The 12,491-nt window shown below is 36.1% G+C and overlaps 1 protein-coding gene across 1 annotated transcript; it reads right to left on the reverse strand.

The window, feature by feature from the left end:
- Positions 1–228: 228 nt before the first annotated feature.
- On the reverse strand, positions 229–7,101 carry LOC149404234 (uncharacterized). Its single transcript, XM_089607458.1, has 2 exons — positions 6,978–7,101; positions 229–1,370 (listed from the first exon to the last, which is right to left on the reverse strand). The coding sequence occupies exons 1-2, from the start codon at positions 7,099–7,101 to the stop codon at positions 229–231; spliced, it is 1,266 nt and encodes a 421-aa protein (XP_089463584.1).
- Positions 7,102–12,491: the final 5,390 nt, after the last annotated feature.

Raw genomic sequence — 12,491 nt, forward strand, 5'->3', positions numbered from 1 at the left:
GGTACTTTGAGTGTAGATAACAACTGGCAGAACTTCTTCTTCTCTCCCCTTGTCAATGTGTAACCGGACGGAGGAAAATAAGTTTTCTTCTCACCGACTTCTGGATGAAGCATTTTTCGGATGCCCATATCCTTAAGATCTAAGCGACTCTTAAGTCCATCTTTGACTTGTGTGCGACATCAAGCAATGTTCCAATCATACTCTCACAAACGTTCTTCTCGATATGCATTACGTCCAAAACATGTGCACATGAAGAAACTGCCAATACTCAAGATCAAAGAAGAATGACCTTTTATTCCAAGGAAGTTTTGAATCTGCCTTTTCTTCAACCTTCTTCTTCTTTGAACATTTCCCATATACATATCGAATTCGAGATACCTTCTCGAATACTTCACTTCCAGACAAACATTTAGGAGCCTCGCCGAATTCTTGGAAGCCATTAAATGCCTTCATTGCTTTTCTGTAAGGATGGTAGCGATGCAAAAATTTTCGATGACCCTGATATACAACCTTCTTACTGTGATGAAGATAGACAGTGTGTGTGTCCTTACCACATATAGGACACGCTTTATAGCCTTTTACAACACAACCGCTCAGATTTCCGTAGGCTGGAAAATCATTTATTGTCCATAGTAAAACGACTCTAAGGGTGAATGCTTCACTTAAATGCGAATAAAAAACCTCCACACCTGTGGTCCATAACAATTTTAGGTCCTCCACGAGCGGTTCTAAGTATACGTCAATGTCGTTTCCCGGTTTCTTCGGTCCCAAAATTAGTAATGTTAACATAATATACTTCCTTTTCATACACAACCACGGAGGAAGATTATATGTAAGCAACGTAATAGGCCACGTACTATGTCGTCTACTAAATCCACGATACAGATTAATCCCATCAGCCGCTAGAGCCAACCGCAGATTTCTTGGTTCACTGGAAAAATCAGGCCACTTGTGAACTATCAACTTCCACGAAGCTGCATCGGCTAGATGTCTCAAATATTCGTCGACTTCTCTACCGTTTGCATGCCAAGTCAGATTCTTTGCTATATCCGGTGTACCATACATTCTTTTAAATCTGGGAATATGAGAAAAATACCACAAGACTTTCGCCGGGACACTTACTCTAGGACTGTTAGAGCCTTTTGGAACTTTCCACCGAGAGCAACCAAAATCAGGACAAACATCTAAATCCATCTTGTCCTTTCTAAATAGAATGCAATCATTAGGACAAGCATGGATTTTTTCATATTCCATACCCAACGAACACAACGTCTTCTTCGTCTCGTAGATAGACTTCGGCAATTGGTTTCCTTTCGGAAACATATCACCCAATGATTTCAACAGCTCGTCAAAACTTTTGTCGTTCCACCCTATTTGACTTTCAGATTGTATAATCTTACTAAAGTTGATAACTTAGTAAACTTATGACAACCTTCATACAGTGGCTTTTTTTTGCGTCTTCTATGTATTCTACAAACTTGGCAGAATCAATTTTCTAGAAGATTCTCAGCGGCCCTAACCATCTCAACAGTATTAAAAGCATCATTGCCTTCCCCAATAATATCTACATTTGGCTGGTTGATGACCTGCTTCGTACTACTACTACGAACAATATTTTCACCATGCCATCTCTAGACATTATAAGTTTGGTCTATTCCATTACAAATAGGTGATCTTTAATGGTTTCAAAGCAATGAGATGACACATTTCCACACATTTTACGAGGACATCGTACGATATCCACACTGGATGAATTAATTTTCGAAAACTCTAAGAAATTATCAACACCTTCTTCATATTCTTTTGAACGTCTATCGAAATTTAACCATGACTTATCAATTCTGTTAACGTGTGTTCATTCAAAAAAATATATATATAGATTTAAATATCAAGTAAATAAGAGGTATATAAATTACTGATACATTATAACCATATATCAAGAGGACCATAATTACTTGATATATATATATATATATATGCGACACAAATTACTGATTTGCACTAATATATATACATATATATATATATACATATATATATATATATATATTAAATTACTGAATTTTCAAACATATATATGGTTATATATTCATGTCACCAAATCAAGCATTAAGGTACTTACTTTGTACTACCATCAATAACACGTTCTTCATCTTTTTGGGAACTAGCCAAAGGAGTTCCCGAATTCTTTTTGACCGCTTATAATATTCTTTTCGTAACTCCGGAGACCTTTCTCTTAGAATGACCAACCTCTACGACATAGTAAACAAGTCACATATGTTCAACCACACAGTGAGGCAAGTACATAAGAAAACATAGTTTATATTACTTACTCAAGCGAACCATTGTTGACAACGTTCAATCTCTGCACATAAGAAAACATGGACAAAACTGTATAAGAAAATTTGTACAATTTCGCACAATTTAAGTAGCCAAATGTACACACAGTGACGTTGAGAAAGCTATAACACAGGTTATTCAATTGAATACCACAATATACAATTAGGTAAACTTGTTTTTCAACTAAACAAACAATATACAACTCAGAAACTTATTTTTTCAACCGAACAAGGCAATATACATCTTCAACTAAACCACATAACTAGCGTTCCTAATTTAAAATTTGGTAAGAAAAGGAAAAATCAATTAAGTTATTAGCTCTGCCTTTAGAGCGGAAACTAGTTTAGAAAAACAATTTAGGGTATTACCTTTTACCAAAACGAGCAAAGTAACCCCAAATTTCTAAGACATTAACACTAAATTTCTAAAATCCGTCACTAATATCCCTAATCAAGCAAACAAAAGAAACCCTTACCGACAAAATTGATAAAGAAATCCACTATTGTTCAGATTAAGATGAAGGGGGGGGGGGCGAATTTGTACCGACGAAGTCCAAGGCCTTCACCAAGATGGGATTGAGTAGAAGAAGTCGAAGATGGGTTTTCTTGAAAGAAGTCGAAGATGGGTTTGAGTGGAAGAAGTCAAAGATGGGTTTGGGCAAGCTACGGCCGTCGCCAGCGACGGTGATGGCCACGACAAGCGATGGTGTGAGTCTGTATTTTTTTTTGGGTCAAATGTAAAAGTCATTGTAAAAGTAATAGTATGTATTCTATACTTAGTAATTTTTGGGTTTTCATTTGCCCACCAAATGAAAATAATGGTTGGCAAACTTCCCTCATTTTCCAATTGGGTAAAAATTTAGCAATTTTTTTAGATTTTAAGATTTAGACTTCGTCTTTTCGTTGACCATAGGGGAATTTGCTATAATCTCTAAAGTTTTGTACTTGAATCGAGTCTAACAAACCCCCAAAAATAGATGACCGTAGTCTACTTTAAAAGACTTTGGTTTAAGGCAAAACCGTAGACTTCTAAAAAAAAAGCTGTAGTTAAATGTCTTTTTTCTGGTAGTGCTAGCAACGAATTGAACACTCAAAGATTGGGAGAGAATGATTATAGCTAAAATTCAAAAATAAAATAAATAAAAAAAATAAACATGAACTTTACGGTATTGAGAAGGCAAGGGCAATTGCTTCACAAGTCTCTCATATGGTTTGGAGTAACGAAAGTCACGCTCGATTTAAACACTCCTACTTTGCTAATCACGCTCACTTTAATAATATGCTAAATCTCTTTAGAGAATTTAATGACCTAAGCATATGGCGGAATATCATCTCTCGATCTCAAGTCTTAGAAATACGGTTAGCATTAAACACAAGATTGTACACACGACTCCGTAACATCATAGCTATCTCTCGCCTAGAAATGTATTACGGAAATTTAATTCAAGAGCACAATCAACCTAATTTTTCTCAAGCAACAAGTCAATTATATTATCATGAACGAGGTACCTAATAACATTCAAGCATTACGTTCAAAATAAAATTAAACAAAACAACATGAAGGGAAAATAAATACTTCAATTATCTAAAAAAATCCATAACCATATTCAAGACTTGCTACACCATCACCCTCTCAAGGTTCAGCTCATGGTGTCGACAAGAACAGAACCACAAAATATACTAAAACAAACCATAACAAAACAATAAAACATGAATGGGAGTTCCAAAGAATAGAGATAGAAGATAAAATGCTGACTCACGATTGTCAATCATTGACGAGCAGTGGTCTTCTTCTTTGGTTTCCTCTTCTCTCCCACCGAGCCGAATAGAAAATAAAATTAAAAAAATAAAACCTAAGTTCTGATTATGAGAGTTCTAATATAAGTAGAGTGTTTTAGGGTACATTTAGAACATTAGGGGCCATTAGATTTTATACAACGGCTAAAATCAAGCTAAAAAACGGAATTAAAACTTGCAGTCATCGTGTCTGCGCTGGGCTACGCGGCGCGCTGTGGAAAATTCTACACCGCCTGTTCCGCGCTTCATGCTCGGGAGAATTGTTGAACATCGTCGCTCCGCGTTGTGTTTTTGCGCAGCTCAGTGTGAGGAAATTCCTTCCCGCGTGACACTCCTTCCTTTTCACGCAGTGCGCCATGGGTGTTGTGCTGCATTCTTTTCTTCTCACGCGCAGTATCATTCACGCGTGGTGTTTGTGTTGCGTTCTTTTATTCTATGGCACGGCTCTTTATTCAACAGCGCGACATTTCACCATGACGTAGGCATCCGATTCCACAACCATAACTCCTAGCTCCTAGCTCCGATATCTATTTTTTCGCAAGTAAATATGCATTGGGAAGCTAGGCGAAATCTCTATATGATGTTGAGCATAATTAATCCAAAATCTTCAATAAAAATATCATTGATTTGATTACATCCTTAACACCAAAATACTATCTCAAACCTATAATTTACTTAAAAACAAATTAAACACGCCAAAGTCATTTGAGAACGCGTGATATTCAAGCTAAAAAATGGGTTATAATCACGTATGAATTATGGTCATAAAATATCCCCAAATTAAACCTTCACTTGTCCTCAAGTGATGAAAATAAAAATAAAAATACACCCAAGAATTAAACACACACTCAAACACATATTTAACATACCAAAATCATTCAAGAACGCGTGAGATTCAAGCTCGAAACGGGTTATAATTAGGGGTGACAATTTGGTCCGGACACGAAACACGAGACGGTTATGACACGATTTAAAGCGGTTTTGGATCTCAATAAATTGGTCGGTTCTTAATTGGATCGAACACACTAACACGATTATATAATGGTTCAAAACGACACGAATACGATAACACGATAAAAAGCCGATTAACACGATTATTAAATGGTCGACACGAAACACGATTCCGACTAGCACGAATATGATCCAATTAACACGATTACGAGTAGTATCACGATTACGATCCATTTAAACACGATTAATATACTATATGTAAAATTATAAATTTATAAATATAAACATAAAATTATAATTATAAACATAAAATTGATATTAGAAAATATGATGTAATAAATAAAGTATATTCGTGTAAATATCAATTCACGCATGATAAGATATAGTCAATAGTATACCAATTGACTTAACGGGAGCAATAAGAATCTCAATTTATTTTGAACAATAACAATTACTATAGTCTCATAATAACGTATCATATTAAATTTTGTTTTATTTCAATTCATATCGAACAATTTTCATTCACAATCACAATAACTATTATCTCATAATAACGTATCATATTCAATTTTATTGGATTTCAATTAAATTCATATTGAAAAATCACAATTTGAAATTGACAGTCACAATAACTGTAGTCTCAAAATACCGTATCACATTCAATTTTATTTTATTTCAAGTCAATTCAATTCATATCGAACAATTACAATTTACAATCACAATAACTATCATCTCATAATAACGTATCATATTCAATTTTATGTGATTTTAATTCAATTCAATTCACAATCACAATAACTATCGTCTCATAATAACGTATCATATTCAATTTTGTTTTATTTCAATTCAATTAAATTCATATTGAAAAATCATAATTTATATTGACAGTCACAATAACTATAGTCTCATTATAGCGTGTCATTTCAGTTACTTTAAATCGTATAAGTATTGGTTAGAGAGTCACTCGTAGTGTATTTGTTGAATATGTGAATGTGTATTTGGGTATTGATTATTTACTTGTTGAACTTTTGATTTTCGGTATTGTTGAACTTCTGGTCTTGGGGATTGTTGAACTTCTGGTCTTGGGGTTGGTTAGAGAGTCACTCGTAGTGTATTTGTTGAATATGTGAATGTGTATTTGGGTATTGATTATTTACTTGTTGAACTTTTGATTTTCAGTATTGTTGAACTTCTGGTCTTGGGGATTGTTGAACTTCTGATTTTGGCTTGAGTTTAAAGTGTGTTTGTTTTTGGTGTAAGTGTTTTTATTTTTATTTTTTTACAGGCTATAAATGGATTGTGATTCTAAATCAGTTGAACAAACAGTGTCGATGTATCGAAAGTTAGTACAAAAAGAAAGAGGAAAATTATGATCTGATGACTGTTATGTTTTTTATAATTATATCGCAACTAATTGAGTCCAAATGTCTAAACACGGTTAAAACACGGTTAAATACCCATTTAACACGACTATTAAACGGTTTAATTTAAACGGTTATGGATCTGTAAAAAAAATAAACGGTCGAATTTGGATCTAGATTTCAAACACAATTAATAAATGGTCGGATCTGGTTCTAGCAATTATTTATACAAACACGATTAACACAACACGATTACGACATGAACACGAAATTACCATCCCTAGTTATAATCATGTATTAATTATGATCATAAAATAACCCCAAAATCGAACCGTCACTTGTTCTCAAGTGATGAAAATAAAAATAAAAAATAAAAACCCAAAAAGAAAAAATATGGTAAAATTTGGTGATCAAATTGCCTTGTAAAAAATTATGATCGCCTCAACTACAGATTTATAGACTTTCAACACAAACGGTACTCATGATTTTGTTTTGAATTCAACTATAGAGTGTGACAAGTCAGTGTTACCTTGACCCACTACAACATTTCCGTATCTCACAAACTCTTGGGTACCCCGCTTTGCAGCCTTCTCCACCGCACTCAAGAGATTCATAAAGCCGAAATTCAGTGAATCTTGGCTCAACACACCCATATGCCCACTCTTCTCTCTAGTCTCCACTAATGAACATGTTTCCTCTCTAGTCGGTCCATAAGTCTTTTATGCTTGTAATGTTCAGGCTAGGTTCGCAGTAGTATATGAAATTTGTACCGACTACTCAGCTTAGCAAGGACCACGAATCACTTCTCACCAAACACACAAACGTCACACTAAACTCAGTCTTACATTCAACCTCTCCCATAATCACCCTCAAATCCGTCATTCCAAGACAATCAACTCCACAAAACATATCTCCAAGTCATATTTCTATTTCGTTTTAACACCGTACTTAACACAACATTAGTAAACTAGATGCTAAAAGTGAGAACCATCCTAAAACATTTTTTTTTCTTTATCTTTCCTGTTTTCATCATTTTTTTTCTCAACGAAATAAATAAAAATAGCAAAAACAATTTACAGTGTTCAACGATTTTTCACTTTTTTTTTATTGACTTGGAGACTCACTCAAAACCTTGTCAAAATCTCTCGAAAGTGACTCGCGAGGACATTTATACAAGATCTAAGGGTTCTTTGTGAGAATGTCTTCATCGGCTAGGCTACATTACATGGCTAAGAAATAGTAGGTACTATGTTTGGCGTTTTCTGCAAAGGGCTCTAATGGATATATTCGTTCGAGTCGGCTCTTTTGCTCGATATGGCTCATCCTAACGCATACTCAATTTCGCCTCAATTAGGGATCAAATAGGGTTGTAGTGTGTTGAAATAATCTCAATTAAGCGTTCATTCTCACTACATCACAAAAGCACCCTAAAGACGAGACATACGTTAGGGGGGGGGATCAAAAAGTAGTAAACACACAAGACTTGTACAGACACAATCACACTGAAGAAGTTCATTACTAACAACCCTATACATAAGCTTAAAATTCTATAGTCTCTTAAGCAAGCATTTCAAAATTACAAATCAAACAAGGCAAACATCACACTAATTTCTACCTAAAATAAGAAATTCTCTAATTTAGACCGTAGGTCGGCTTGAGAAAATTCTCTTAAGACTTCCTTAGTTCGAGGCCATACGACTCGTACTCTTCCTATCAATTGATATAATACGTTACAAACAAGGATGGCATATGACATAGAAGAACGTGATAACTTGACTAAGAAAAAAAATGTTACACAAAATTTAAATTAACTTGTACATAAGCTCAACATAGCATTTATATATATATATATATATATATATATATATATATATATCGTATTTATTATTGATCACGAATGACATATATTCAATCGCAATCAACACATAACATAATTAATCACTAAACCATCGTGTTTAATTTCAAACAAATATGTGTTGTATTGAGATTATTCTTACATTAAAGTCGAAAAGTACGTTATTTGACCGAGAAAATGATCAGAAGCTCTAACTGATTCGAAGCTTAGACAAAAATATTGAAATTAGGTTCCACACTAACTACCCATTGATAAAGACATGAACCATAAGATTGTGGAAAAATTTCATAAACAAATATTGAATTTGAAATTACCAAAATACCTAGCCCTAGCATATAGGAAAAATTATGGAAAAATTCCGAATGCTAGAAAATAATATTTTGAACGTTTTCTTCTTAAGTGGCATGCCCAAAATGGGTTTTGAAATATTAAAACGATTTAAATTGCATAAAGAGCAAAGGACTAGTTTTATACAAATTGGGACATATGTGCGCATGTGTCGGACAAAGACTTATGCACATACATTATTTGATCTAAAAATTACCAATCTTTTTATCATATAACCAAGACACATAAAATACAATGTATACAAATTTCGGTAAAAAATAAATTTTTTTAGCTATTTCCAAAAAATCAATAATCACGCTGTTTGAAATAAGATCATAAGTCTACGCACTGATCGTAAATAATTATTTGAATAAAATTCGTTTGTCTATATAGTACCAAATTTTAACACGTTTCAAAAACATCTTAAATATTCATTTGTAAAATAAAAATAAAAATAATATGCATAGATAAATAAAAATAATACATTTTCTTACAATTAGGCTAGTAGCCCAATCGCCCACCCTCCTTTTAAAGAATAGCCAAATTTTCATTTTATTAATAAAATAGCCCACCAAGCCGAAGTAAATCAAATTAACTATTGCAATAAAATGAAACTTTGGCTACAATCTTAAAATAAGATAGAGAATTGACTTGTTGCAACAAATTCTTATATATATATATATATATATATATATAACTTTGTTGTAACTAGCTATTTCTCTAGCTAAATATTATAGAGAAAGTTTCATTTTATGAAGGAAAAAAAAAAACAGTCAACTAGGCCCATCGTAAATTGATTAGTTACTTAATTTACTGCGGGCATGTGGGCTATTTTTGAATAAAATAAAATTTAAGCTACTTTTTGAGAGGAGTTTGGGTTATTGGGCTAATGACCTACTTGCCTATATATAATATACATATTTCGATGTAGGGTGAAAATAATTTCGTGTTCATGTCGAACTGAGATCATGTTCATTTTGTTGGCAAAAATAATTGTTCGAACCAAATCCGACTATTTATTATTATTATTGTTTTTGAAGTATAGAACCAAATTCGAACGTTTATTTATTACAGATCCATATCCGTTTAAATTAAACCACTAAATAATCTTGTTAAATTATTTCATCATGTTTTAGTCTTGTTTAGATATTCAGACACAATTCATTGTGATTAAATTATCAAAAATTGAAGTAGTCACAAGGGAAAAAAATTGTTTGAATAAAATAAATATATATCAAACATTGTAGTCAAAACTTGAACCTTCGAATTATACATCCTCGTCATGTAACTTAAAATTAAAAATGTCTAGTACAAGTTTATAATTTGTTAAATGTATCAAACAAAAATAAATTAAAGATCTATAGAACTAAAACAATAAACACTACTACAAATTTGGTTTTCTGATGCGCATGACTATCAGGTGCGACTAGTCGCACCTAAAAGTCGCATCTAAATTACTTTCGGGTGCGACTAGTGGCACCAGATTGTCAACCCGAAGTGTTAAAAATTTCGCTAAATTTGTTGTTTGCTTTTGAGTATCGGGTGCGACTAGTTGCACCCGAAAGTCATAAAAACTATCCGGTGCGACAACGTCGCACCTGATAGTTTCAAAATTTTAAGCGGGCCAACTCTTCCCCCTCATTATTTCATTAAGGATTGACGTGGCATTCTGGATTATTTTTTTTAAGATATTATCAGGTGCGACTAGTCGCATCTGATAGATATTTCGGGTGCGACAATGTCGCACTTGAAAGTTAGGTTTTTTATAAAACAAAATCGTCTGCACTTCGTCTTCCTCATTTCAAAACCGCCTCTCTCTCCGAAAAAAACCCTCTCTCTCTCTCTGCCACCTCCGCCGCGCTCCGCCCTGTCCACCACCTCCTCCGCTTCTCTCTCTCTGCCTCATCTACGTCACCAGTTCACTCCGCCGATTTCAAAAAAAAAAACCCTCTCTCCGGCCAGTTCTGCAACTCTGCCGCGCTCCACACCCTCGCCTTGCTCCGCCGTCGCTTCTCTCTCTCTGTCTTCTCCTTCTTGGTTGCGCTCGGCCAGCAGCTCCTCCACCAAGCCGCGCGCGCCACCTCCGCCGCACTCCGACGCGCTCCGCCGTCTTACTGAGTCAAGGCCGAGACATTCGTCCAAGCTGACGTGGATTCCTTCTGGAACGCTCTCACCGACTACGAGAGACTCGCTGATTTGGAAGCAGAATTGTACCCTGGATGCAAAGAGTTTTCTTCTTTGTCGTTCTTGGTTTCGTTGATGCACCTCAAAGTCACGAACCATTGGACGAACAAGTCGTTTACAGAACTCTTGCAGCTCTTGAAGAAGTCTCATCCAGCTGGTAATCGAATTCCGGAGAAGCATTACGAGGCAAAGACGAAGCTGAAGCGTTTTGGCATGGGATACGAGATGATCGATGCGTGTATTAACAATTGTGTCCTATTTCGAAAAGATCTCGCGGAAGTCGACGTGTGCCCAGTATGCAACGAGAGCAGATGGAAGCCAACTGGGAAAATGATACCGCAAAAGATTTTGCGATATTTTCCCCTGAAAGATCGATTGAAGCGGTTGTACGCGTCTCGACACACGTCGCTTCTGATGCAGTGGCACGAAAGAGATCGCGTCAGAGAAGTTGGTGTTCTACGACATCCTACAGATGGTACGACGTGGAAAAACCTGGACGAGAGATACCCAGGCTTTGCTGCAGAGCCTCGAAACGTGCGGCTTGGACTAGCTGAGGATGGATTCAATCCGTTCGGAGAAATGAGTTTATCGTACAGCATGTGGCCTGTGGTACTAACTGCGTACAACTTGCCGCCTTGATTATGCATGAAGAAAGAGTACTTGATGCTGACACGTTTGATCCCGGGGCCTCACTCACCAGGAAAGGACATGGACGTGTTCTTGCAGCCAATTGTCGAAGAGCTGAAAGAACGGATTCCGCGTTCGAGATGGCGCCAATGATGAAGTGTTTTGATTGCGTGCCGCGCTACTTTGGACGATTAACGATTTTCCAGCTCGATCCTATTTATCGGGATGGAGTGGCCAAGGGTATCTCGCTTGCCCGACGTGCAACCTTGACACGCCGTCTTTGAAAGTCAGAAACAGGATCGTCTACTACGACCATCGTCGATTCTTGCGTATGCGTCACCGATTGAGAAAAAGCACCGATCACTACAAGGATCGCCACGAGAAACGCAGTAAACCCGAGAAGTTGACTCCGCAAGACATACTCGCTCAGTTGGCTAGTGTCTCTTGCACGACAACTGGCAAACATGCTGGCTCCGTGGGCAGAAAACGAAAGCGAGCCGAGTGCGAACTAAATTGGGCCAAGAAAAGCATCTTTTACGAGTTGCCGTACTGGTCAGATTTGGAGTTGAAGCATAACATGGACTTCATGCACATAGAGAAGAACGTGTGCGCTAATCTTCTCGGAACCTTGCTCAGCTTAGAAAAGAAGAACTACGACACAGATAAGGCGAGGTTTGATTTGATGGACTTGGGCATTAAGACCGCTCTCCACTTGAAAAAACAAGGGGATTCGTGGTACAAATTGCGAGCATCATACACCTTAACCCTTATTCAGAGGCAGCGATTTACCGAGTTCCTCCAATCTGTCAAATTTCCAGATGGGGTCGCTGGGAATTTGAAGAAAAATGTGACTGCTGATGGAAAGCTCACGGGTTTGAAGTCGCATGATTGCCACGTGATCTTGCAGAGGTTGTTGGCTGTTGGTATTCGTCCTTTTGTGCCAAAAGAAATACATCAGATGATCTCCGAGCTTTGCAACTTTTTGAAGCTGATAAGTTCGAGAACCTTGAGAGTAGAAGATCTTGAAAATGCGCAAGAGTCTATCATCGA

Source organism: Urtica dioica, chromosome 2 (assembly GCF_054948205.1).
Source record: "Urtica dioica subsp. dioica isolate 48M chromosome 2, U.dioica_male_clone48M_v1_H2, whole genome shotgun sequence".
In the NCBI taxonomy this organism is placed as follows: domain Eukaryota; kingdom Viridiplantae; phylum Streptophyta; class Magnoliopsida; order Rosales; family Urticaceae; genus Urtica; species Urtica dioica.

Coding starts and splice junctions, on each gene's coding strand:
- LOC149404234 (XM_089607458.1), bottom strand. CDS start 7,101: ATGGGTGTGTTGAGCCAAGATTCACTGAATTTCGGCTTTATGAATCTC. Junction 1,371..6,977: donor AAATGTTGTAGTGGGTCAAG/GTAACACTGACT, acceptor AAAGTCAAATAG/GGTGGAACGACAAAAGTTTT.